Source organism: Vicugna pacos, chromosome 28, assembly GCF_048564905.1.
Source record: "Vicugna pacos chromosome 28, VicPac4, whole genome shotgun sequence".
NCBI lineage: Eukaryota > Metazoa > Chordata > Mammalia > Artiodactyla > Camelidae > Vicugna > Vicugna pacos.
Window position 1 is genome coordinate 6,657,119 of NC_133014.1, and position 27,857 is coordinate 6,684,975.

The following is a 27,857-nucleotide window of genomic DNA, read 5'->3' on the forward strand; positions in this document are numbered from 1 at the left end:
CCCCACTGCAGGCCAAACTGCAGGTCCCTCAGAAGAGGTTTCGTCTCTGTTTCCCCTTTATTTCACTTAACTGACTCCAGATATTTTAAACGGTTTGTTTACGGCGCTGCTGCCGGCTGCACGGCGAACTCTCCCGGCGCCCGGGGCGGCCCGGGCATCTCCCAGCACCCACCCGGGTCTGCAGCCTCCCCACCGCCCGCGGGGGCGCCCGGCGGGATCCGGCAGATTCCGGCCCCCCCCCCCCCCGCCCGCCAAGAAGTGCGTGCACCCCGGGGAGGGCCGGGCGGGGCCGGGCGAGGACCGGGGCAGCAGATGCGGCAGGCCGGGTCGGCTCAGCATCCCCGGCCCTCCGCGTCGCCGCCTGCCCTTCGCCCCGGCTCGCAGCCCCGCGCCGGGCGCCCCCGGGCGGCCGAAGGCCGGGTGGGCGGCGGGGGTCGGAGCGGGCGGGGCGGCGAGGCCTGCGAGCGGCCGAGACCCCGGGGAGCGGCGCGGGGAGCGCAGGGGCGCGCGGGGCGGGCGCGGCGCGGGGCTCACGGCGCGCGCGCGTCTCGGCCTCGCCCGCGCACACGCGCCTCCCTGAGGAGAAAGGCGGGCGGGCGGGCGCGGAGCGGCGCGGCGGCGGCGGCGGCGGCGGCGGCTGCAGCGGGCCGGGCCGGGCCGCCGCGAGGGCGGGAGGAGGGGCGGGCGCGGAGGGGAAGGTGGCGGGGGGGGGGGGGGGGGCGAGGCGGCGGCGCGGCGAGCTCGCCGCTCTCTGCTGAGTGTGCCTGCGCGAGCCAGCGAGCGGGTGAGTGCGCCGGCCGCCGCTGCCGCCCGGGCGGCCGGCCCGGAGGCGGGAGGGGGGCGCCGGGAGCCCCGAGCCGGGGGCGGGCGGCGGGCGGGCGGCGGCCGCTCCGGCGCGGCCGGGATGCACCTTGAGCGGCGCCTTTCGTTGCAGCGCGCGGGCGGCCCGAGGCTCGGCGGCGGCGGCGGCGGCGGCGGCGGCGCTGACACCTCCCACCATGGACAGCTTCGACTTAGCCCTGCTCCAGGAATGGGACCTCGAGTCGCTGTGGTGAGTCCCCGTGCCGGCCGGCGGGGCGGCCGCGGCGGCCCGCGCGCCCTCACCTGGGCCGGGGGCTCGGGCGGCCGGCCGCCGTGGGGGCGGGGTGGATCGGGGGCGTCCGCCGCGCCGGCTCCTTCCTGCCTCCCCCGGGGGGAGGCCCGGCCGCCTGCCCGGCTTCTCGACCCCCTCTCCTGTGCCCTTCCCCTGGTGCTGCTCGTCTCAGCCCGGGGGCCGGTGCTCTGTGGAGCCAGGGGCAGAGCGCAGCCGTGGAGAGAAAAAGAACCGATTTCTAGAACGTGTCACTAGTGCCCAGGGATCCACCCCGCGGCCCCCTAGTCCCTCTCACCTCCCTTGTCCCTCTCACCTCCCTTCCCTCCGTTTGCGCCCCTCCCTCTTCTCCGAGAGCCTCTGGTTCACACCGGAGACCTCCTGGAGTGAGGGCTGCTGCGAAGTGCCCTGAGAGGATGCTCCAGCCTGCTGCCTGGCTGCGCCGGGTCCTGGCGGCCGCATCCTTTCTGTCTCGCCCACCCACTCCCACCCGAGATGGAAAGTGAACCTGAGGGCAGGGGCGAGTGTTTGGCCATGAGGGAATTCCAGAGGCCCTGGCTCTGGGGGACTCATTTCCTCGAGGTTCAGCAGTTCCTTGGGGCCCTTTCTTCACACCTTGCCTCTGCACGGTTACCCTCCTTCTCTCCCGGCTCCAGCCCACCGGCGCCCGGTGTGTCCCTTTATTCCGCGCTCGCAGCTCGAAGCCGGGGGAGCGGGCGGCCGGGGGAGCACTCCGGGTTCTGCTGCTCCGGGGTTTCACACTGAGGAGCTGCTGTAGGTAAGGCGCTGCTTGAAGCAGTTTAACTCTAGTTGCGGGTGTCTTAAAAATCCCATTGGCTACTTTCACATCCCTCTTAACCAACCCCCCCCCCATCTCCTAAATGTTTCCAACCACCCCTATTCGGGTGGCAGGATTACTGCCTGCGTATTCCTGGAGGAACTTGTGTTATGTTTAATATTTACGGGGATGAACATCTGTGGAACAAGCATTTAACTGCACTCTGTTCTGCCTGTGGTAATCGCTTATTGTGGAGCTGAGTTGTGGGCTTTTTTTTTTTCCTTTCTTTCTTTCCTTTTCTTCTTTAATTCAGTAAAGAGTTCACATGTGTTTCAAGCTGCAAGTGGTGTGCACATGAATATGCAATGTGCAATTTTAAAGCTAAACTGCTCTCTGATTTATAGATCATATAGATGATATGTGGCTGTGTGTATGTTTCTGGGGATTTAGGCTTCCAGTCACTTATCTTCCTAAAGCCAGGTGTAACAGACTAAAGTGGACACAAGGCTAGTGCTTTATCAGGCAGTTTCTTATATACGATCTGAGGACGATTAAGTACAGCTTGCTCTGCATAATACTGGCGCCTATAAAGTACACAAGGATGGGCCCTAATGTAATAAAACTTTTATATATTACACTGGAAACTTCAAAGAGCGAGTGCAGAAAGAATATGAAACATGTTATTACTCTATAAAAGTTGCTAATTACTGTGTTGTTGCTCCTGGGGTTATTTCAGCCTTTCATTTACAGATACCAATGATTTTACAGGTTTACACTTAGAAATGTTGGTTTCTGGTGCAAAATCCGTAGGTTTGCAGATAAGAACTGTGCTTTAAAAATGACTTTTGCTTTTAAGAGGCAGTTTTTCAGTCAAAGGGAAGAACTTTTTTTGTTTTGGCAGATTCTTATGCTGCTCGTCTTGCTTGCTGACTCAAACTGAAGCCCCCTTATGACTTTTATGAGTAATATTTTGCAATTAACAGCCATCCTCCGTGGCTTTTCCAGCACAGGCCTGAGCTCTCGTTCCCTCTGCATCCTCAGTTCCCAGCTGAGTTACCTGGAGCACAGTTACACAGTGAATGTCTGTTGAATTGACTTGAAATTTACATTAGCCACAGTACTTTTATTATTTTTTAAAATTAAAAGACAAGCATTTTTTTAAAGTTGCTGTACATGCAGTCAGATTTTAATCAGTCCATTAATTTGTCTTTGGCTTATGAAACCATGCAGGCTTTCTTGCTTGTAATATAGTAGGAGTTTGGCTTGACTGAGGGAGTGTTTCTAGTGTGCAGATGTAGAATTTACATCTTATAAAAGTTTATATATTTCTGATCAGCTGAAGATAAGCCAAACTCCTTGGATGTGCATTTCTCAAACACGTTTTCTCAGTCATGGGTGGATTTTTGGATGGTATTTTCTAACTCAATTTTATGGTTGACTTTTAAGTTGTTAAATTTTTAATTTTATGGTTTACTTTTAAGCTTATAGGTGACCCGAAACAATTAACATTTGAGTGCTTTCTGTGTGTCAAATGCTTTCACATCCATTGTTTTCTTATTTGAATCTTATAATAGTGGGAAGGGTATAGCTCAAGTGGTAGAGCCCATGCTTTAGCATGCATGAGGTCCTGGGTTCAATCCCCAGTACCTTCTCCAAATATAAAGAAAGAAAGAAAGAAATGTAATCCCCTCCCCCCATTAAATAAAAACATGACTCTTATAACAATCCTGAAAGTGGTAGTAGTCTCATTTTACAGACAAGGAAATGGAGGCTTTGAACTGTAAAATGACTTTACTGAGACCATGAAACAAATGACAGCAGAACTTTTAAACTAACATTTGCCAAACAGCCATTTACTGGACACTCTTCTAAGAACCTTACATGCTTTAGCTCATTTAATCCTCACAACAACCTTAAGAAGCAAGCAAGTACTGTTGTTATTCCCATTTTACAGATTGGGAAATCAAGGGTGAGGAAGATAGGTAACCTGCCCCAGGTCACACATCTAGAAGTGGGGGAAGCCATCTTCAAACCAAGCATTAACTTCAAATCTCAGTTTTCTAACTTCAAATCCAAATATTTCCTATAATATTGCAGATGTTTCCCAGTCTATGAGAGCAGCGCTGAAATTAAATACAGAACAAAACCTTGATGGACTGGAAGTTAGAGTTCTGCTATTATAATATCAAAGAAAGAGACGGTCAGAGCATGAATTATATTAATCTAAAATTAAAGATTTGGAAACAAAACATGATTTAGGAAATTATGACTGCTTCCCTATTCAAATTAACTTATAAAATGTATATAAATTTAAAATGAAGACCACTAAAAACTTCTTCCTGTAATTCATCTTAGAAAAACACTTCTTTGGACGGGGGTAGGGGAAGGTATAGGTTCATGGCAAAAGAGAATGGTATTTTAACAATTTTTTTTTCTAATTGGTGGGCGTCATTTTCCAATAAGACAAATTGCACTTTGTTAGTCATGACTGTGGCTTTGAACATGGGCTGACTTAGTCTAGTGGTCACTGGAAGTGTCCCCAAATGGCTGTGGGGACAATCTGAAGAGAAAAGCCCCGTACTGTTGAATGTAACCTCCTCTGCTTCCTTGCACAGCCTTCTCCCTCCTACCCCACCCCTGAGAAACCTTTATATTTATTTTTCAAGGCAGGGGGAGCTTTAGAGCCTGAATTATCAGATAGCTGTTTCAACTTTTCTTTTCGTCCTGCCTTGAAGTTGAGAAGGGTTGCCCTCATTCCCACCTCTGATTCCACTTCCTGTTTCCAGTTTGAAGCAAGAGTGAAGAATGTGGACCGAGGTGAAGGCATTCATTCTGCACGCAGCTCCCCCACTTCACTTGGTAGAGCTGAGTCCTGGAAGAGTTGGGGATTCAGTGCGTTTCCAGGGGCAACGTCCAGAGGAGCAGAACCACCTCTCAAACTCTTGCTCCAGCCCCTTGGCTCTCCTTCCTGCCCTCCACCAGTTTCTGATCAGCTGCTGGGCATGTCAGCTGTTCCTCAGGGTCTTTAAAATAATGACCATCCCTTTTAACAGGGTAATGGTTGCTTTCACTTATTCGCTTAACAAATTTTATTGATCATCTCTTAAATACCAGACCTTGTGCTGGTTGCTGGAGGGGTTACAGAGAAGAGGAAATACGGATGGTGTGGGTTATTGTCTAGTGGGGACCAGACAAGTACACACATACAAAAGGAAGGTTTCAACACTGGTGATTCAGAAAAGAAAAAGACCATATTTGGGACCAGGGTGGGGAGGGGGGAGGTGGTGGTGGAGGAGGGAAAGAGGAAAAATTGAGTTTAAAAAAAAGGCTTCCATGGAAAAGGTGGCCTTTGAACTAAGCGTTGGAAGATGAATGGCATTTTTACAGACGGTGGGGGTGGGGTATTGAGAGGATGTAGCGGCATCTTGGGCAAAAAAAGAACTGGAACAAAGGCTTTCATGGTGTCTCTGAAAGATCCTTTTATGAATCATGGTGGAATTACCTATACCAAATATTTTAAAGATACAGAACTTTGTAATCACGAGGTGGTTTCAGTGAATGAGAAGAGCTTTCCAAAGTGAACTTAGGCAAAATTGTATTTAATCTTCCTTAAATATAGACACATTTTAGTTAATGGAGAGAAAGTCTATTGAAATACAACAGTAAATATTTGGATCTCTCTCTACTACCCCCCACTCTATACCCCTCCACCCAGCTTCACATAGGCCAGAATCTATTTTCTTTTGTTCCAATAGGCATTATAATTTATATTCTTTCAAAGTGGAATCTTTGAAATTCTAAGAAATGGATTGTATCACACTCATCAGTTTGTTCAATTCAGTAAGCATTCACAGAGAATATTAGGCGTCACTCTAGGTTAGGTACCAGAGAGCTGTAGCTTTCAAACCTTTTAGACCATGACTCACAGTACAAGTTTTTTTTAACACTGCAACCCACTGCATCATTTGTGTGCACACGTACTCATAACTGAAACAAGTGTCTTGAAATAACACCCATATTATGAGAGATGTGCTTTGATATTTTCTATTCTATTTTTCAAAAATTTCCCATCCAGGAGCTGAAACCTGTAGTTTAAGGGAGGGAGATGGGAAAACCCTACTGCAGTGGATGCAAAGGAAAGACGTGTTTGCCGGGAACTCGTAGAATAATCCGTGCGTGTAAATACCTGTACTAGGGCACAGACACGTTACGGAGCTGACGCTGTCCGTGGGATGGGGAGGACGGCACATCCTGTGGCGAGGGTAGGCGACCTGTAAGACAGAGAAGCATGTGAAATGCATCTTGGAGGAGAAGCAGATTTTCAGAAGCAGAAAATGAAGGGAGGGAAGACCATGTGAGGTAAAACTGAATAGAAATAAGGAGGGAATAAAGCTTGGAGCTTGTTTGGCGAAGATAAAGTTATTAACTAACTCAGGGCGGAGGACTGCGCTTCTGCGGAGGAGGGGCGCCAGACTGAACCACGAACGACTTAGTCTACACCTGGTGCTTCCCAGTAGTGCCTGCTGACGCACGTGGTTCTCTTCAAATCAACCACCGCCTTCCCGGCCTCCTCAGGCTCCCCAGGCCCTAGAGTCAGAAAACTGCCCCAGATCGTCCATCTTGACCCTCAGCCCTTTTCTCCAGGCCCTGGAGAGCAAACATTTTAAGGCCTACCCCTGTCCCTTCTGTCATCCCTTAGGGGCCAAAGCAGTTGGCCAGAACTCAGAGGGCGGAAGGAGAGGTGCACCAGGGGCCCAAGCCCCGGGGCTTTCGCTGGGCGTGGCCTGAGCCCCGGCGTCCTGGAGCCCATTGGTCCCGAGCAGCCCAGTAGACTGTGTGCGTTCTCATTGGCCCAAGGTGGCCGAATGGTTGGCTGCGGGGGCTGTGATTGGCCAAGAGCCCCAGAGCATGCCCAGAGCGTGGGAAAGGGCCTCCCCAAGTGCAGGGATGAAATTGTTTCTGAGCAGAGTGGCTTCCAGGGCCAGGGCGGGTGGGCCGTGCCCCCAAGGGGCTGGTGGCCAGCATGGAGGAGAAAGAGGGAATGTTCATGGGAAGCAGTGAAGTTCAGGGGGCTGGGAGCTGAGGGGTGCATCCACTTGTGAGGGGCATCAGCTTGGCACCGTGGGTGGTGTGTTTTGGAGAAAGCCAGGTGGGGAGACTGGTTAATTCAAGATGATGAAGTTGAGGAGCTCTGCTGGGGGCTGTCAGGACACCTGGGAGGATGTACACTGGATGTACCGATGGGACTTAACCAAGTGCCTTTTGATGACGATGAAGATGAGTATTGTGTGTAGGGAAATGATACCTTCCTGTGTTCCGGATTTTCTTTTGCGAAAATGTAGGAGGGTTATAAAATGCTAAGAATCTATTTCGGTAGAATGTCCCTGTGAACCAGAATGGGTCTAATCAGTGATACTAAATTTAGCAACTTGAACAAGGCCCTTTGGCATAATATTGGTTAACATAACAGCCAATTTAAGAAAAAAAAATCTCTGAAAATGAAATGCATGATTTTTTTCCCCCTATGTAAATGGAATTTTTAACCTGGCATAAGTTTGCCTATTTAAATTTTCTTTATTTTGGGAATAAAGCCTTGGTGGCAAAATCAAGGCCATAAAAGATGATTTTTAATGTCATTTAATGGTACCATAATGTTTCCTTGTTTTGTTTCAAAGTGAAATCCATAAAACTTATTTTCAGTGTTGCCTGTTCTCTTTTGTTTGGGAATTTAATTGAGGTTTCTGAATTCAGCTGGCTCGAACCCCGCTTTCTGTCTGGCCCTGGGCAGCTCATGCTTTTTCTCATTTCCTAGTCTCAGTCTTGGCTTAATCACTTATAAAATGACAGCACTTGTACTGGCCTACCTCATAAGGTTGTGATGTTAAGTAATAAAAGTGTCAATTGCTTTGTGAATGCCAAATGTAGTTCTTTTATACCCTTTGCTTCCTTAAAAAAATCTCTATCGTAAACAAGGAAGGCTACAGAAAGGCCACATTGGGCCAGGTCATCCCTCTGGTGCAGAGTCCTGTCCTTGGCAGTGGGACCCAGGGACAGTTTTGAGTAGAGGTTGGTAGTATTTCTTAGTTGTACATCATTGTCGGACAGACAAATATGTCCTTACTTATGGTTGTGTGACCAACATATGTAGATATATTAACCATTACATAATCTTTGATGTTTCACTGAGAATGTATTGAATTACCACCCATTACATCAAATGACTTCATTTGGCTCCTTGGGTCTCATTAAATTATGTCAGGCTAATCATAATTTAGTTTCACTAGAAACAAAATACACACTTATGCCAGGATGAGAGGATACCACATCACCCAAGAAACTTAATGGGTTTAGTCCACGGAAATGAACACCTGGGGGCCTGATAGGGGGCTGGAGTGTTTCCAGACGTGTCACTGGGTTGCCCAAGGACGTAAGTAAGATCGTATCTAACAGTCACAGTGGTGTGACAGGGCTGTCTCAGAGGGCAACAATGACCTGTCCCTTGGAGGCTGTAGATCCCCCGCCAGGGACTTTGTAGAGATAGATTCCTGAGTAAGTGGACCAACAACAGAAAGTTTCCCTGAGTCCTTCCAGCTTCAAAATTCTATGATCATTTTCATCACGGGGCAGGAGTCAAGAGTGCCCAAGTCATTCATTGCATTCACTCGTGTATTTCCCCCTTTGCAATTTCTCCACTCACACAGAGAAGGACATAGAGGGTCCTTACACTTCTTCACGTAATTTCTTCCCTGGAGGCTTGTTAGCTGAGGTAAAAAATGAGGACTGTAATTTGGAGACCACTCTAACATAGCAACTCAGTTTAGAGTTCTGTGCTTAACTTGAGCTGAAATAATTTTATTTTTCCTTTTTTTATGGACAGGAAATTAGTTTCCCCAAGCCCTCTAGAGCCCTGTAACAGGAGTCTGTTAGTCTTAGTTAAATTCTTCTTGTCGTACCTGTACTGTTTACCTGAGTTATGAAGTGACGGAACACATTTTCTGTCAATGTTCATTGAAATGTTAATTAGTTACCTTGCAGTTTAGACAGAAAAAGACTTTACTCTAGTGGATCATCACCAGTTCTGGGAAATAATCTGTCTGCTTTTGTCTTCAAATTTCAAAATATATTTGTTTTTCTGTAAAATGTATCTCGAGGGAGAAAAGACTTAGAAGACAGTTCTGAGAGCTTCGGTCCATATACTTCACTGTCGCTCAGGCAAGCACTTCTCAAACTTTAACATGCATCCAGATAACTCAGGGATCTTGATAAAGTACAGATTCTGATTTGATAGGTGCAGGGTGGGGCTATGGGACTGCGCTTCTCATCAGCTCCCATGTGTCACTGCTGGTCCTTCAACCAAACCTGGAGTAGCAAGAACTAAGAAGGTAAAAATTCCTTTGAAAAGAAGCTCTTTAAAAATACTATATTTTCTTCTTTTTATTTTGAGGAGGCCCTGAATAATAACATTACAATTCCACAAAGCCAGGAGGTTACATTTAGATGCGGCATTTATTTTATTTTCGTGGGTCTTTCTAATACAATTTTGATGAGTGAGGGGGTGGTTAATTGTATCCTAGTGGGGAATATAGTGGGAAATAAACGTAAAAACCTAAGTAAACAAAATTTGTAATAAATAGGCTAATCACTTTTTATAGCTTTGCAGTTGTTATCATCCTTCAAAGGCTGGGTCCTTCTGCATCGGGAGCCGGTGCTGAGTAACTGGACACATTCTCACAGACCCTTCTGGATTTGTTGGAACCCTCACAATCGCTCCTGTAGGTGCCCAGCACTGAGAGCGAAGTCTCCATTGTCTCCCAGCCATTCTCTTTGGGAGGGGCCTGGGTAGGGGTGGAGGGGTGCAGGGAGGTGGCCGTGGTGGGGAAGGGAGAAGAGCTGTTTGCAGAATCACTGCCCTACCCTGTGGCCATAGGTGCAAATTGCAACTTTCCCAATGTCCCAGGAGAAATCACAGCTCAGCTCCAAGTGGAACCCCTGGTGAGTCTCAGACGCCACTGGTGGGGACTTTCTATCCCAGCACTGCTGGCTACCTCTCCCTGACCACACAGTGCCCTGAGTCCATCAGGTGGTCAAACTTAGCTGCAGTTTCTTTGTTTAATTTCCAACGCTATTTCATTAGAAAAATAAGTGCGGATAGCAGCGATTTCACAAGTAAATACAGCACGGTTGACTTTGAATGTGCTGTGAGATTGGTGGGAATTTTATTTACTTTGTCTTTTTAATGAGGGTTTGTGTGTGTGTACACACGCGGCATGAGCGCGCACACACACACACGCACACACACACACACACATCCATTCTCTGAGATAGGTCTGGAGGACTGTTGCTGACGGGAGCAAGCCAGATTGGGTTTAAACAGTTGTGACCATTTCAGATCTGGGAAACAGAGCTGACTTTTCAGGGATGATAGTGACCAATGTAAATCTTGCAGCCTTGGGACCCACGTGAACCCTCGGAGGAAGTGCTCACAGTAGCGTCAGCCCGGCGTTCTGGGCATTCGTGCTTCTGGTGGCTGCGATCCTGCCTTGTGCCTCATACTCCGTTATGTTATCTGACTAGTTTTGTTTAACCTTTCTTCTAAAATGTAGCATTACATTCTACGAGTGTAACTTTTCCTTCAGACTGGGAAGAGGACAGAGGGAAAATACTGCCCTCCAGCATGGAGACAGATGGGGAAAGCCAGTGGTAGGTTATGGCTTTGGTTTGTACTAGGGTCATCAGATTAATGTGTTTTCTTTCACGTTGGAAAAAACACTATTTGTTGGCCATCAAGGTACAAATAATGGAATAGTCAGATGACTTACACAACTCTCAAAAACAAAAAAACAAAAAACTAACTGCACAAAAGGGCTCTCAGAGCCACTGGTTTGCTTTTTTGGGTCCTAAGAAGAAACACCCAAGAGTTCGTTCTCTCAGAACAAAAAGGCAGCTGATGGTGGGCAGCTAACTTCTGGATTTTGGTTATGTTATTCAGAATTTGAGCTTGTCTGAGAAGACAGGCCGTCACATGGTCTGCCCGCTCCCTTTCCTACTGACCATGTTCCACAACAGGGAGCCCGTTGGTGTCATTTCTCGGAGCTGCTGGGGTGTTGAGTGTGGTCGGAGGTTGGGTCCTCCCCTCCGGCTGAGAGGCGGGTATCTCCACTGGCCATGGACTCTACAGTTCACTGGAATAGAGGCTCGGGATCCAAAATGGCTGGGTCCCTCCGCTTTCTGCAGTGGGCCTCTCAGCCCCTTCTCCTGGTCCGCAGGAGAAACGAGGACTCTCTAGAGGAGAGGGCCTAGCTTTGGAGACCTCCGGGGCCAAGGGGATAAGCTGTCTGTCATCCTGCGGAAGCAGGCTGCTGAATCAGCAGTGCTGGGAAGACCGTGCATCCACATGTAACAGCCTTCTCTTTTGGGTGTAAAGTCAAATGGTGTAATAGTTCACCGTGGTATACCAGCTGTACCGCTAGCACTGTGAGTCTCAGATGAAGCCTTTGGCTTGGTCCCTGTTGTCTGGGCTCACGTCAGGGTGAGGCAGAGAAAGTCCACGCCATGTCTGAGCGCCCCGACCACCTGCTGCTCATGACATTTGGAGCCTGGGCCCGACGTTGCCGGTAGGGCCTGCTGTGTCCCCAGAAGCACATCCACGTGCAGGAGGGGCCGTTCAGCTGGAACCATGGGGGCTCTCCTCGGTGTGTTTTTTTCACTGAAGGTAGATCATTCCCCAGAAGAAGGTATGGTTTCTTCTGATAACTGCATCTTTTAAGTGGCTTTTCTTCAGAGTGTTCGTTCTCTAATAAGTAGAGTTTAATCTTTCAGTAGGAGCAGAATACCTGAGAAAAGTATTTTATGGGAAAACTGGTAAATTTTAGCTAAATATCTAGCCCCATCCCCCCCCAACTCTCTGCAACTTGAATTAAAACTCCAAGGCTGAGTTAACAAGTTCTGAGTATGCAAATTAAATATTTATAGTCTAAAAAGGAAGGAAGTGTGTTATTTTAATTTCTCATATTTAGGTAGATAATTAGTTACATAAATTAATTTCTGTTCTTTTCTTTACTCTTACCATACCTCAGCAGGGCAAAAGTAAGATTTTAATGTCCTGAAATATTATATACAATAATGTAACCTAGTGTGGATGCTGTAAGCTGCTCTTCAGACCTCTCCTTCTCTAGATGTGTACGTTTCTGGGTTGAGATGAACAACAGTTTATTAAGCCAGACACAGAAGGGAAGAGACCACATCTCTAGCTCTCAGTGTGTTTATACTTCAGCCTGGAGTAGATTCTGTAGAATAATCTCAGCAGGGGTTTTACCTGCTGTAATAGGGAATCCTGTGGGGAACATAAAAGGGTACCCTACCCAGTGTGGAGTTTTAGGGATGATTTCCTGGAGAAAGTGACATCTGATTTGAGTTTTAAAGGATGAATAGGAGTTATGCCAGGAGTAGGGGGGTGTGCAGCAGGTGCAGCAAGGTGAACAGAGGCAGAGAGGTGAAACGCAGCATGTTGTGAGCAGCAGCAACGATGGAGTGCAGGTCAGGGGTGGGTCTGAAGCCTTCCAAGCAGGGAGTTGCAGGAGAGGAGTTTGGGGAGTGGAGCCCCGGAGCGTGGAGGGCCTTGTGAGAATTCCAAGGAGCTTGGACGTTTTCCAGTAGGTGATGGCCTGCTGTCTGAGCAGGGCAACACAGTGGTCACGTTTGCATTTTATTATTATTTCTAGAAGGCATTTTGCACGGGTGACTCTGGTGACCGTGATGGGTCACGTCTGGAGGGTCGGGTCAGGCAGGGAGCGAGGCTGCCCAGCCCAGGCAGTGAGGATGGAAAGCAGGGGGGGACTGGAGAGGTGTGGAGGGAATGACGTCAGGAAACTTGCTGACTGACTGGTTGGGGGACTGAGGGAGGGTGAGGGGGCCAAAGATGCTTTTAGGAGACAGCTTGTGTGGTGAGGGAGGGAGTGGAGGAGGAGGAGCAGGCCGGGTCGGGAAAAATGAAGGGTTTGGATTTTTAAATGTTGCCTCTGAAATGCCTTTGGGCCCTCCAGAGAGAGCTGCCTGCAGAAAGTTTGCTGTATGATGTTTAGAAAAAAAGCAAGGACAGACGTAAAGATTTGAGAATTGTCAGCATCTGGGTGCCAGCAAAAGGCACAAGATTGGACACGATTCTCCAGGAAGAGTGAGGACAGAGCAGTAGGCTGGGGACACGCGGGGCTGTGGGAGGGGAAGTGGCTCATGAAGGAGGTTGAAAAGGGTGGTCAGAGAGGTAGGAGCCGTGAGAGGGTGGGGTCCATGGTGCATTGCTGGGGAGCAGTCACCTGCTGTGCGGAGGTCAAGGTGGTTACGGGGTTGGCCCTGGGAGTGGAAGAGCAGATAGAAGGTGGGGAAGTGGAGACTGGATGCTCTCAGTCTTGAGGGAAAAGATGGGGCCGCTGCTGGAGGAAAGTCTCAGAGAAGGAAGTGGGTGGGCCAGGCCCAGGACATGAGGAGGAACCCGGGGTGGTCATGGACGTCCCTGCCCTGGGGGTAGTGGAGACTTAAAAAAAAAAAATCTCTGTGATAAATGGAAGTTTCAGAGAATGGAACCACAGAGAAGAGGATAGTACCAATATTAAACTCTAAAATGTAAATAATACATGTTTCATAGATATTTTTGACTAATGAATGAAATAATTGACTAATGAGTGAAAAATCTACAGGAGCCCCTTTTTAGCATAAATCTATGTCACAACCATCTGTAATTTAATTAGAGTGTTTTTAAAAGTAATTTTGATTCAGAAGGAATTGGATGAGGCTATATTGCCAGGAGAAATTAGCAGGCTTTTCTTTTCATGGACTGTTAAAAATGGATTTCAGCAGTTGTTCTCAAACACACAAGACCAGCAGAGTCAGGTGCCCGAGGACATTGTTCTGACATTTAAAGGCGGAATCTCCTTGGAAGGACACTTAGCCCATTTGGCCTCAGGGTTTCTAAGTGTTTCTTATACATGGGAAGCGTGCTGAGCCCTGTATGTGGTGTACCATATTTCATTTAGTCTTCCTGAACCTGGGAGGCTGGTTCTGTTACTCCTTGTTTTATAGAGAAGGAAACAAAGGCTGAGAGTATGTTGCCCAGAGCCCCACAGAGCGTGCAGAGCTGGGGTTTTAGCCCAGGAGGTCTGGCTCCAGAATCCTGGCCCATGGCCACCATCCTATAAGAAGTATTTCAGTATCTCTCAGTGACAGAATTATAGGGTGTGGGTTCTAAGGTCCCTTCCAACCTTAAATATTTGTGATTTGTACATACATTCATAAACGTGTGTGTGTGGGGAGGTGTGTGTGATCTCCACCAGGTACAATGAGGTATACATGGAAAAGCATCTTGAGATTTACTTTTGGCTTTTTAACTCAGAATGAATAATATACTGTGTTCAAGTTACTGTGTATTTCAGACTAGTGGAATTCTAATTAAACAGGCTTTACTGTGCAAGGGTTGTCTGCAGTTCATTGTCATTTTAGGTATTGCGTTTTTTGTCAATATTTAAAATGTATAAAAAATTTGTATACCCATAAAACCACTAATTTGACAAGTTTTATGGGTGAAGAAAATGGTAGCAACTGTTCACCACATCTGGGCAAATCTACCACAACACCTAGGTGTGACTTTATTAATAATGATAATGATGCTGCAGCAATAAAATTAGTAAAACTACCTTATGAAAGTCTTCTGAAGTTGTCTGTGAGGTGATTCTTCTTCATGTAGATTATCTTGTAGTTTCTTCTTAGTTTCTCGAGAGAGACAAACTGTGTCTTCTAGCTATGTGAGTGCTCCTATAATGGCTTTGATGACATGGAAAGAGGAAATAGGCTTAATTTGTGTCACGAGATATTTGGGTGAAGTAAAATTAATAGGTTCTTGGCCTAAGGAAGTGTGACATATTGAAACAGATGACAAAAAGAACGTTTAATGTCTTCTTTAAAAATCCTTGTGAATAAGTCAAGTTAAATTTTAAGGAAGGTTACAAAATCCAGTTGGCTGACAAAATTCCAGAAAGATGCCATTTGACAGTGGGAAGGGCAGGAGGTTTGGAGCCAGCATGCGGTGGGGTCACATTCTGACTGTGCCACTGGCCAGCTGTGCTACCTGAAATAGTAACCTAACCTCTCTGAGCCTCAGTGCCCTCATGTATAAAATGAAGGTAATAATGCCCGTGCCACTGATTTGTTAGGCAGATTAAGTGACGTAATATCCCAGTATACCTACATAGCCGGGCACATAGTAGGTCCTCAAAAAGTGGTAACTTTATTGTTAATTCTTTTTTCCCTTCCCATGGTTACTTAATGTTTTGATTAGTGATTATATTCAGTGATTGTATCCATTCTTTTGCTGAAAAGATATTCAGAAGCATTGGTGTGAGCCACAGTTTCAGTTTGTATCTTACTTTTTAAACTCGTATCTTCCAGGGCTGGGCTTGTGTTTATTTAATGATTACAGAGCACAGCTATAGAAGATAGCCTAACCTTTCTTCTGTTGAGAGCAAGGATTTTTTCTTATGACTCCACAAGTCTCCTGAGTGCTAATATAATGAGCTCTATGCATTGTAGGTGCTAAGAATGATCTGCTTTTAAAATGTATTATATGCATTGTAATTAAAATAACAAACAATTAAAACCAGAACTTCAAAATTGGTGAAGCAATTATATTATTGTTCAGTTTAGCCGGACTTGGGAGCAATAACTTTTGATAGCCCAAGTGGACAATTTTCTTTTTCATCAGTACCAAACTGAGGTCTTCCCATTATTTCGGATGGATGACTGTACCTTGACCTCATATCTCTACTTTGATTCACACCCACATACTTGCTCCCCAGTCTCTGGATGTAGAATGACTCCAGGTTCTCCCAAGGGATGACAGCTTCCCGTGGTCTTGGTCCAGCGACCCTAAGTCATGTTGTCACCACTTCTATAGACTTCAGAGTTGTCTGCTTTCTGTTCTCTCGACTTCCTCTTTCATCACTACATTAATTGCTGATACAGAACATAGGACAACTTTGCCTCAAATTGCTTGATTCTGGCAAACCTGGAGATGAGTATGAGTCAGTGCATATTTCTTCCATATTGTTATGTGAAATCACTTTCCCCCAGGGGTAGTATATGACCTCGATTAGGTTTGTCTATTCACAGATAAGTTAAAATGGCGAAGTTGGTTCAATGTCAGGCTTGCAGTTGGTATCAGCCAGCTTTTGTTAGGCGATGCTGTGGTAAGAACACTCCCAGATCTTACAGTTGCAAAGTGTAGTTCTTGTCCTTGTTCTGTGGCGGTTGAAGGTCGGCTGTGCTCTAGTGTCATTTCATTCTCAGACCCAGGCTGGTGGAGTGCGTCTTTTTGGAACATTGCCATCCTCTTGGCGGAGGGGAGGGGGGAGCTTTTGCTGGATGTGGCATGTGTCATTTGGCTCCTATTTCATTGGCTTAATAAGTTATAAGGTCAAGCCTGATATCAGCAGGGAGGGAAATTATCTTTCCTTTCCAAAGAAGTGCTGCAAGTCACATGCCAACCAGCAGGGGCATGAATCCTCTTAAAGGGAGGGCAGTGAAACTTTGGAAGTAATTACACAGTCTACTATGTAATTAATCTCTCTGTGTGTGTGTGTAGTTTATCAGTGTTTTTAGATTAAAGAAAAATAGCAAGATTCAGAAAAGAGCTTACAGAACCCTCTGGTAGCATATTCTTTTGTATCATAGACGATTTCTGTCTTTTGGCCCATGATTTTCTTTTTACTGGAATTTATCACCTCTTCTGAATTTTCGCTGCAAAAAAAGGGGACTGATGAAAAACCTTGGTGAAAAGTTTTCATCCAAAGGACCAAAATTTCCACATTATAAGCTTACAGCATTAGGGAAATTGCTTTTAAAGTATGTATTTAATTAATATTTCATTTGTAAACAGTTTGCCCTCACCATGGAGAGAATAGTGTTATTCAATTATTATGTCCTGATTCTTTTCTTTTTTTATGTCCTGATGCTTCAATTACTAATGACTTTGCTTGCCACTGACTAATTAGAATCAAATTGTAAATGAGGAGCAAAGTCTATATATATATATATATATACTCCATATATATATATATATATACACTCCATATATATATATATATATATATATATATATATATATATATATATAAATTATCTGATTTACAGAAGGGAATCAGGCAATGAATTATCTGATTTACAGAAAAAAAAAAGTATCAATGTTTTCTTTAATGGAAGCTTTGTTTATAACTTTCGCCTGGTTTTGATTTTGGAAAAAATTTAAGCAACTGAAGAAGATGTGTGAAGCTACAAATACATAAGGCATGATAATTAACCACTGATGTGAACTATTGACTGTGTGTTTATTGCGGTCCAACAGTAGAGGGGAAGGTGTGAAAAGAATTTCCTGGAACTTAGAGGGACTTCTCAGAGCTTAGTCTTACCCTTACCCCACTTTGTGCCTTGTGGATTTTAGACTAGGCAGGGTCTATATTTGAATCTTCAGAAAAGAGCTTAAGGTGACGCTTATCTGAAGCATAGAACAGTTTTGCCTTACTTTGTATATTTGGTTTGTGTTACCTAAGAAGCATGTTTGATACTGTTGGAATAAGATCCCACTTCTATGTTAATTCTAATGAAGTTGAAGGGGGAAACAGTCCACACCAATATTGTGAAGGGCTTAATGGTGTTTAAAATCTCTGGGAGACTGGGCCAAAGTAAAAATATCAACTTAATAAGTGAAAATGTGGTCATTACTTTCAGTTCATATGAGCATGAAGATGCAGTATTTTGAACTGATTGCAAGTGAAGAAAACCCATTAGATGAGAATTAAAACTTGAACGAGTTAGTGTTCTTTAATGGGTCTAGCAGAAGATCCTCTGTTGCTTCAAAATCTCTTCTAATTCTCATCACTTAACCTTCCTGGCTATGTGAGCAAAAAGGATCTTTCCCTTCACATTTTCTAGAACTGTGATACCAGGAAACATTTCTCCTGAACAGTTTTAAAAGCTAAAGTAGATTCTGAATCCTATAATTCTACATCTCAGGTTGTGATTAATGAAAATAAAAGAGCAGCCTTTTTAGTTGCTAGTAATTATTTAGTGATGGAAGCATCGATCACGGATATTTTTTACTTTATGTTTTTGTATCTTAATCTTTTTCCTGCAGCCTTGCTGAATGTATTATTAGTCCTAATAGTTGTGTAGTGGGGTGTGTGTGTGTGTGTGTGTGTGTGTGTGTGTGTATGTGTGTATTCCTTAGCATTTAATATATGCAAAATCAGCTTATCTGCAAATAGAGATGTTTGCTTTTTTCCTCTCTAATCTGGATGGCTTTTATTTCTTTTTCTTGCTTGCGTGGGCTGTTAGAACCCCCAGTGCAATGTCAAATAGCAGTCGTGAGAGTGGACATCCTGGACCTGATCCCCCTGATCTTAGGGGGAAAGTTTTCAGTCATTTACTATTAAGTGTAATGTTGTCTGTGGGTTTTCAAAGAGGCCTTTTATCAGGTTGTGGAAGTTCCTTTCTATTCCTAGTTTGTTGAGTGTTTGATTTTGTCAAAGGCTTTTTCTGCATCTATTGAGTACATTGTGTGAATTTTGTCCTTTGCTCCGTTAATGTAGTTTATTACATTGACTGATTTTTCTATGTTGAACCAACCTTACATTCCTGGAATATCTCCCTTGGTCACAGTGTATAATCCTTGTGCACATGCTGGATTCGTTTTGCTGAATGATTTTTTTAAAAAGACATTTCTTCAGTTTCTTCATTATTGTTAGAAGCTTATAAATACTGGGGAGAAAAATAAAGAAGCATAATTTCCTAATGGAAATATGGAAGCTTCACTTCTGCACAAACTTTGAATGACTGTCCTCTTTCAGTGATAATCAAATTTCAAAATATGCCTATCTGAGTGAGTACTCAAGTTCAGAAACTTCTGCATCATGGTTATCTAAAGAACTCTGCCTTAACGCTTGATAAGAAATTCCCGCATAATTTTATTTCTTACGTGGCTCACTCAGATTTTAGGTCCTAACCTTTTGTGAGTCACTCTTTTTTTTTTTAGCTTAGTTTCCAAATCAGTAAACAGGATTAGGAGCAGCAAATGAAACATGGTATGCAAATATGCTCTTAAGATAAGTGATGCTAAGATATAATTATTTATACTTATGTGAGTATGTAGGTGTGATTATTTAGCACAGGGGTCACAGATTCAAATACCTTAAGGGACCAAGAAGACCCAGTAATTGTCTAAAGCAGCCACGCTATTGGATGCGGTGGAGCCTGTGGCCATGCGGAAGGTCTGCAGCCTTGTTTCAGTACCTTCAAATTCAAAGTAAAACAAACATAATAAAATGAAGAAAACAAATCAAACCACCACTTTCCTGGCCAGACTTCGCATAGCTGCCTCCTCTGTGGGACCCCTGATTCAGAGAGTCAGTGACGGAGTGTGAACCCTGGTGTCTGGTCCCAGCCCCACCGCGGAGAAAGTAACCTGTTTCATTTTCTCATGTGAAATAATGACTCCTTGCCTGCTCCAGGGGCTGTTGTGAGAGGCCTAAATGACATAACGTCTGAAAATGCCCTGAAAACTGTCAAGCCTGTACACACGTGAGGGATATTGCTGTTTCTCTGTTTCCATCAATCTCAACTTTTCAGTGAAGATATTTCTCTTGTTCAGAAGGCTCCGTAGCTGGACACGGGAAGACTCTGAAAGACCAGCTGGAAAAGTCCCCTTTTGACCGAATGAGCTTGGTACAAATGTGAGCCCAGTTAGTAGATTTCCTGGACTTGTATCGCTACCTGGCTCATCCCATTGTCATTATGGTAAAATGAACCATTTTCTTGTTTTCCTCGCCATGACTTTCTATTAGGTTTGTGAATTCTTTGGACAGTACGGCAGCATGGTTCGTAGTCCTCACAAGCCAGAGATGGTGTCCGTAAGGGTTTTCTGTGGCTTCCTTAACAGACAGAACGTCAGAACTTACCCTTTTCTGGTGCTCTGATATGTGAAAGGGTGGTTTCCAGTTTTCTGGCGGCAGTAAATCGAATGCTGGTAGCTCGAAGCCTCTGGGGGAGGTTCTTTGGAGCACGATGTAGATTGTGGCCTGGCCACCGCGATGTCTGTCTCCTCAGTCAGCAGGGCATCGTGTAGGAACTCATGCTTATAAGTTTACTGGGCTCCTACTATGCATGAAGCACCCGGAAGAGGTCCTGTGGCCTCTCCTTTGGAGAAACATGAAGTCTGGTTGGAGGAAAACCAATATCCAAGAAGTAACCCTAGAAGCTGGACTCACAGACTGTCAGCTCTGCCTGGATGGAAACTTGGAGGTCATCTCTGCAGCCCAGTGCCTCATGTTGCAGTGGAGAAAACTGCCTATAACAAAATGTTAATGCCTCTGGGGTTCTCAAGGTTAGCTTCTTAGAATCACCTTGGGATCCAGAGTCTCTGGATCAGGAGACCAGGGATTTACGTTGGGCAGTTCTGGTGTAGCCGGTTTGCTTAGTGGACTTGGGGATGGGGACAGTCAGGCTGTGAGTAGTTTTGGGGTCTGGGGTATAGAAATCTCGGTGGAAGGCCTAAGGGCCTGATGGAGGACTTGCGTGTTGCAGTGAAAGGGTGGACAGGGATCTTCTGGGACAGAGGAGCTATTGGGTGAGGCGCAGAGTTGGGATGCATGGCTCAGGTGATGGGAAAGGTGTTTGACCTCACGCGACTCTTGGACAGCAAGGAACTGAAGGGGATTTCATACCCTTGCTTTGAAAGGGCCATGACAGGACCACGACATTCTGATAGTCACTCTGACTTTTTTTTTTTTGCTATGTGTGGAAGGTTTTAAGAAAGTATTTGATTGTATTACAAGTAATTCTGCCATCCCAAATTCATGGTGTTTGGCAAAGCATAATTTTGTTTTCTAATTTATTGTTAGTGTCATAGTTAGTACAGTTGTCCCTTGGTAGCCATGGGGGATTGGTTCCAGGACCCCCGTGGATGCCACAATCCACGGATGCTCCAGTCCCTTCAATGAAACAGTGTAGTATACTTGGCCCCACATCCCTGAGTTCCACAGCTGCGGATTCCAGGTTGGTTGAATCCGCCGTGGCTTGAATCTGCAGCTGCGGAAGCTGTGGATGTGGACGGTCAACTCTGTCTTCAGTGCCTTCCCCACATTGTTTTCAGATGGACACTGATGATTTTGTATGCTTAGTTGCAGTATTTCTTGATGATAAAGTAATTGATATGCAGTATGCTAATGACCGCGTGCATAAAGAAGCGTGCTATGGACAACCAGTGAAAACATGAACATTTATCAACTATTCTTTGTTGAAAATAATTTCCTCAAGAAAGTGAGTTATCTTTATGACATTTTAAGTATTACTAAGATACATGAAATTGGACAATATCTATATAGATTCTTCTTCATAAATAAATGTGTTTAACCACTGTGTATAGTAAGACATCAGTTTTGGTTTTTGGGGTTTTTTTTGGTAAAAATATCTGTCCACTTTATATTTATGAATATCTTATAGCTGTGTTCATTTTATTTTGAAAATGTGGAGCATATATATATTTTTTGTACTGTAATCGTTCTCCCTGGTGCGTGAGTTGGTTGAAGTCACGATTGGGAGCGTGGACTTGAGCTGATGGTCTGAGTTTTGCCCCCGTGCTGGTGGACCCCATCAGCCTTGAACTCCTGAGTTATACCCACCACGAAGGATTGCTGTCAAGGTTAAATGCAGTAAGATGTGTAAAGCGCTTTGAGGTTATCCAGTTAACGCCCCTCATTGTACACATTGAAGAGTCTGGGGCTGGTGCTAAGAGCTCGCTCAAGGTCACAAGGAAGTTAGAACCGGGACCAGAACCCAGGCCGCCTGGTTTCCTGGTGAGGAGAGACCAGAAAGAGGTCAGGTCTCTCTGCTGCCCTTCCTTTGGTGTCTGTCGCTTGGTCTGACTCCTTGCCACCCTCCTCTCCCTCCTCTCTCTCTGTGTGTCTCTGTATCTCACCTGTCCCGTGCCCCCATCTCTCTCACCAATCCCATTCTTCCTTGTAACCTGGAGGTTAGGGAGCCGTCTCACATCATCTGTCCTTCCCTTCCATTCCCTTCCCTCCCTTCCCTTCCCTTTCTGAGAAGAGAGCCTCCGGCTTCCATCAGACTCCCAAAGGCATCCGTGGCCCCACTCCCGTGAGTGCAGCCATTGCCCACTGTGAACAGGAGCCGAGGTGGCACTCGGAGAGGAAGGAGTACACGATTCCTCTGCTAGTGTTTCCAGCTGCAGAGGAAAGGGTGGCCACTGATGGGGTGCTTGGCCGAGCCTTCCTGCCAGGTAAAAAGTGGTTTTATCATGAAGACACTGCTAAACCTCCCCTTGACTGCCCGAGCAAGCAGGAGCCTGGAGTTCCACCACTGGACTGTTGAGACATCTTGGGCCATCTCAGGTGTAGAGAGTGAGCCAGTAAGAACTCAACCTATGGGCTCTCGCTTCACCTTAGCGTTTCCTGAGAGCCCAGTGGACGTCAGGTGCCTTAGATTTGCTTAATTGCAAACGAGCTGTTTACGTAGACTTTCTCAGAGTGAGGCGTACCTACTAAAAGAAGAATGCTGGTGTGTGCGATTTAAATAAAACTAAGCAGACCAGTGTTGTGTACAAGGACTTAGGAATTCAGATGCATTTGCAAGGGCCATTTTATAAGACTGCATATCCTAAGGCCTTTTCAAGTATTAATTGTAGTCTGAGTTATCCCGAAGGTCACCCCCCAGTGATAAAATCAAGACCAAATAGCTTCACGTGTCTCTCTGACCGCTCTAACGTAGCCCTTGATTTTTTCCTCCACGATGCAGCATTCAGATTTGTCACACAACAGCTTGAACACAGCTGATGGCCCTGCAGTGTGTGTTGCAGTGGGAAGATCAAGGACTTTTTAATATAGTCTGGCTGGACTGGACCAGGAGTACAGAAGGGGTCTGTTTCTCCCCTGGCAGCCAGTAGAAGACAGTGCACACTGGGGAAGCAGAGTTAACCGTGGCCAGGCAGGAGGGCTTTATCAAGATGACATTCTTTTTGCCAAGTATGTGTGATAAAGCCAGGGTTAGGCTTTGGGAATTCGGACCTGGTCTATGTTTAGAATCCAGAAACCACGATAGGGCGGTCAGTGCTGCAGTCAGTGTCCAGTCTGTGTCCAGTTCTGCTAAAGTCAGATAGTTGAGGCATCCAGGAGAGTAGTGCACTGTCTTCTCTGAAGTTTGAGTTTGTGCCCTCATTTATTAGTTCATATTTCAGCACTTCCCAGTTTCCCCTGACCTTTTGTTTACTTGTGGGACATTTTTAGAAGGATTTGAATAATTTTTGATGAGAAAAACTCATCATGAAAAATTAAAGTTAAGGAAACATTAGGGCTTCTACACTTCGGCAAAACCTTAAAGAGCTTTTCAAGGAACCAGACATTAAAAATTGCTCAATCAAGGAAAGAAATGTCAATAGGAATTTTTCTTTAAGACAGTTAAAAAAAAACATGTATGCGCAAGAGCTTTCTATCTGGTTACATCTCATTTTTCCTCCTGATAGATGTACCTTCTCTATGGAGGCTGTCACGGGAGAGCTGAGGGTCGATGTGCCTTTCCTCTGGCCTTGCCCATCGTTGGCATCTGGTTTTTTATTTCTGTGTCTACAAGGTGGGGATGCTGATGGTATCTTGTCCCATGAGAAATAAATGAGTGAATTCTGACAGTTAACCCAGGACAGAGCCTTACACTCAGCACTCAGCAAATCATAACTGTTCTCCCCACAATGATTCCGTGCATCAGAAGGAGCTGGGGGGAGTGGGGAGGGTAGAGCTCAGTGGGAGAGTGTGTGCTTCGCATGCACACGAGGTCCTGAGTCAATCCCCAGTACCTCCACTAAAAAAGAAAAAAAAAGGAGCAGAGGGTAAATAAGAGTCCGTTGCCCTTCATCTCTGATCAGAGCTCCCCCGGCAGCTCCCCCTTCCCTCTGCGAATGTGGAACGTGGGTGGGGTGTGGGGCCCGCACTCCCAGGCCGGGCGAGGCAGAAGCGCGCAGTGCAGGCGGATGGGAAGTCGGGGAGGGAGAGCAGAGCCTGGAGACTGACCAGGACCTGTCTGTTGGGGAGCGCACAGGTAAGCAGGAGGCAGGGGTGTCTTGCTTTTCTGGGATTTAGATCCCAGAGGCTTTCTTTCTTATCTTCAAATCTGAATGAAGGGGGAGAGAATTGCTTTTTGGAGAGAATCCGCATGCTGAGGTTTGGAAACCACTTCATGGTTAGAGAGAAGACAGGTCTCTGTATCAAGGTCTTAGATTTCACCATGATCATCCTAGCACCCGGGGATGGTTGGCCTGGCCGCCCTTGTGGGTGGGGGCTCGGGGCCCCCAACAGAACTCTCAGGAGCAGGAGGTCTTGTGGGTGCTGCCCCCCGACCGCTGCTCAGGCAGTTTTGCTGTTTCCGAGCCCCGTGTTTTCATGACTTCTGCGTGGCTCCCAGTTCTCCCCTGCTACCTGGCTTTTTAGTTGCCTCCTCAATGCAGATTATGAAAACTTCTGGGTATCTCCCTGTCGGCCCCCCCCCCCGCCCCCGCAAAGGCCCCACCTCTGGTTCTCAGCCCCATCTTGACCATCCTAGGTTTCCACCCCCTGTCGAGGCCTTCTCTTTTGGAGAGGTGCAGGGGTCTCTGTCCAAGCCCCTTGGCAGTGCCCGGGGCGGGGAGCCACATTTGTGTGTTTTCCCCGAGGCAGAGCTGGGGGGCCAGGCTGAGAGGCGCTTGTCAGAGGCCAGTTCGCTCTTCTGGGAAGGCACTGGCAGTGGGGCAGCGGGACACTGAGGGGTGAGGGACGTACCTCAACATCGTGGCACCAGGGGTAGATCTAGTTCTGTCTGACAGACTGGGGGCTTTGCTTCCATTTGTCCCCAGAGGAGGACAACAGTTCCCTTTGGCCCTGAGAAACCTCCAAAATGCTCTGATTCCTTTTTTTTTCTTTAATTGAAGTACTGTCAGTTACAATGTGTCAGTTTCTGGTGTACAGCACAATGTCCCAGTCAGATTCTTTTTCATTAAAGGTTATTACAAGATATTGAATATAGTTCCCTGTGCTGTACAGATGAAATTTGTTTTTATCTATTTCTACATATAGTGGTTAACATTTGCAAATCTCAAACTTTCAAACTTAACCCTTCCCACCCTCCTTTCCCCAGTAACTATAGGATTGTTTATTATGTCTGCAAGTCTGTGTCTTCTAGATGAGTTCATTAGTGTTTTCTTTTTTCTTTTTCTTTTTTTTTTTTTTTTGTTAAATTGTGGTTCTTTTTCTTGGTCAGTTTGCTGCGTCCACGTGCTAGGGGACTAGGGGGGTGGTGCGTAGTATCTTACACACGATGTCAGTCATAGTGACATTGAAGTTAGTCACGAGCAAGGAGAAATAAGACCAGGATGTTCTGTCTTCACGGCCAAGAGCTCAAGGAACACCCAGCTCCAAGGGGGGCTGACCTCCTCACCTTTTCCTACGATGTTCCCATTCACCCAGCACTCAGACACAGCCTAGGCAACCAGCAGACATGCTTTGGTCTCAGATGAAAATGAGCTTCAAATCAGGGAGCGAGCACTGGTGCAGGAACCTGAACCGCCAGGAGAAGGTTAGATTATATGCGCAAGTGTTCATGCAGCCCGGGAGCTTGAAGTTCTTTTGACGGGCTAGAAGAAAGTACAGCTCAGGTCATAAACGGATGTGTCCTAGAGGGTCCCCCAGCGTCTGAGGGCTAAGCAGGGACTGTGCGTGGCGGTGGGAGTCAGCACGTGTGGATGGTGCCCCCGTTGTTGAATAGGGGCAGCAGATGAGAAGAGGAGCCTGGATGGTCAGACTGTCTGCCCCGAGGAGCTTACAGCTGAGTGTAGTTGAAATCTGCTAATTTGCTAGTTTCTACTTGGCTTTTTTTTTTTTTTAAGATGAAGTATGCTGTCCTGTACAAAACACTTAACTCCATTTGAGAAAATATTACTTTGATCTTTTTATTCTTTCACTGGGAGGTGTTTGCAAGTGCTTTTTAAAAAAATACATTTATTACTGTATTATTTAAATTTTTTTTGTGTGTGTGGCAGGATGTGGGGGGAGGTAATTAGGTTTATTTTTGGAGGAGGTACTGGGGATTGAACCCAGGACCTCGTGTATGCTAAGCATGTGCTCTGCCACTTGAGCTGTACCCTCCCCTCTGCAAGTGATTGAACTCAGTTCAATCAGCAGCAGAAATAAGTCTGTCCTCTGTGTCATCGTTTATGCCACTGATTGAAAACAAGGCTTGAGGCCACAGCCAGGAGCAGGGCCCTCTGAGACATTGGTTTGTGCTTCTGGGTCCAGACCACATCATACATACATACTCTTACAGATATAGTTCTGTGACTAAACAAAAGATTGAACTAATGGTCTCAAAGTCTCTTCTGAATCTAAATATATCATTTTGGTTCAAAACAATAAAAAACAAGCCTTTCAAAAGCTGTGAGTTTGAAGTGCTAAAAACTCCACCCAGTATTTTGGATGGTATTTGTAGAACCTAAACCTTAGCAGACCTGTGCATTGACTTACCATCTCTTCTGAATTCACCTGGCTTCGAGATGAAAGCTCGGCCAACCTGGGCCCCCTCGCCCTAGCCTCACGCTAGCCCGCAAGCTGGCCCTGTGATGTGAACTGGAGCTCTCTGTGCTGCTTCCTAGTGTGAATATGCAAAATATGTACATTTTACTAAATGGAATATTTATTTCAGGGAAGTTTGCCTAGGGAGTGACTTAGGGAAGGAAAAATGTGTTTCTGAGGGACAGAGTTGTTGACAGTACAAGTAGGGACAGGAAATTCAGAGAACTGGGTTGGAATGTTGGCAGAAGTCATCAATTGACTGGGCATCCGTGGGTAGTCCTTGAACCTCTCTCAGTTCTTTCATTCTTCTTGGATAAAATTGAAAGTCTGGCTTAAATGGCCTCCAGTCGATCCAGCCTTAAGGATAATTCTGCAGTGCTGCGTCGTCTTCAAGTAAAGAAAACGTCACCCGGTTGGTTTCTGTTAATGGACAAGATCATTGGTCCTGGAGGGGAGGTCATTGAGAAATAGTGTTTGGAAACTAGCTCCGTGTTTTCTAATCCCTGCTTCCCCAAACTCCCAGGTTGGTTAGATCAGGATGGAGGAGGTAGCATCTGTCTTGGTTCCCTCTTACTGCTGGAGCACATTTCCACAAACTTGGTGGCTTAAAACAGCACACATTTATATACAGTTCTGAAGGTCAGAAATCTGAAACGGGTATCTCTGGACTGAAATCAAGGTGCCGGCAGGATGGTGTTCTTTCTGGAGGAAATGAGGAGAATCTGTCTCCTTGCTTTCTCAGCCTCTGGAGGTCTTCCACATTCCCTGACTCCTGGTCTCTTGCTCCGTCTTCAGAGAAAGCAGCCGCCCGCCTCTGACCTCTGCTTCTCTGACCCTGCTCCCCACCTCCCTCTTCTAAGGACCTGTGTGATGAGGTTGGACCCACTGAGATAATCCAGGATAATCTCCCCAGCTCGCGATCCTTAACTTAATCACTTCTGCAAAGCCCCTTTTGGCGAGGTAACATATTTATAGGTTCCTGGGATTAGGGTCCTTATCTCCCCTAGCGCACACCCATAATGTTGACGGCGTTGCACTGGCCTCGGGGACCGTGCTCTCCTCTCCAGAAGGAAGTCTTGGTGGCAGATTAGATCGTTTTCAGCATTCCTGAGGGACCTGCAGCTGCCCTACTCCAGCCTCTTGTGCTGCAGCAGAAAGTTTATTAAAAGGAAAAAGGGGAGAAAATGGGAAAAGGACTACACTGTTGGGAGCAGTGTTATCAACTCAAGTGGAGCCAACAGCAAGGCTTTTTGGAAGGAGGGAATTTGACGTTCAGTCGTGCAGAGAAGGCAAATGGATGCCAAGCACCAGAACCACAGGTTTTTTGAGGCTTGTCTTCTAGGAA

The 27,857-nt window shown here is 46.1% G+C and overlaps 1 protein-coding gene across 1 annotated transcript in view; it reads left to right on the top strand.

The window, feature by feature from the left end:
* Positions 1–719: 719 nt before the first annotated feature.
* AFF3 (ALF transcription elongation factor 3) overlaps positions 720–27,857 on the top strand; it is a 428,458-nt gene continuing 401,320 nt past the window's right edge. Inside the window, exons 1-3 of the mRNA XM_072951324.1 lie at positions 720–784; positions 935–1,051; positions 1,747–1,868. Coding sequence (XP_072807425.1) covers positions 1,031–1,051; positions 1,747–1,868 — 143 coding nt within the window. The 5' untranslated portion in view covers positions 720–784; positions 935–1,030. The remainder of the gene's footprint in view (positions 785–934; positions 1,052–1,746; positions 1,869–27,857) is intronic.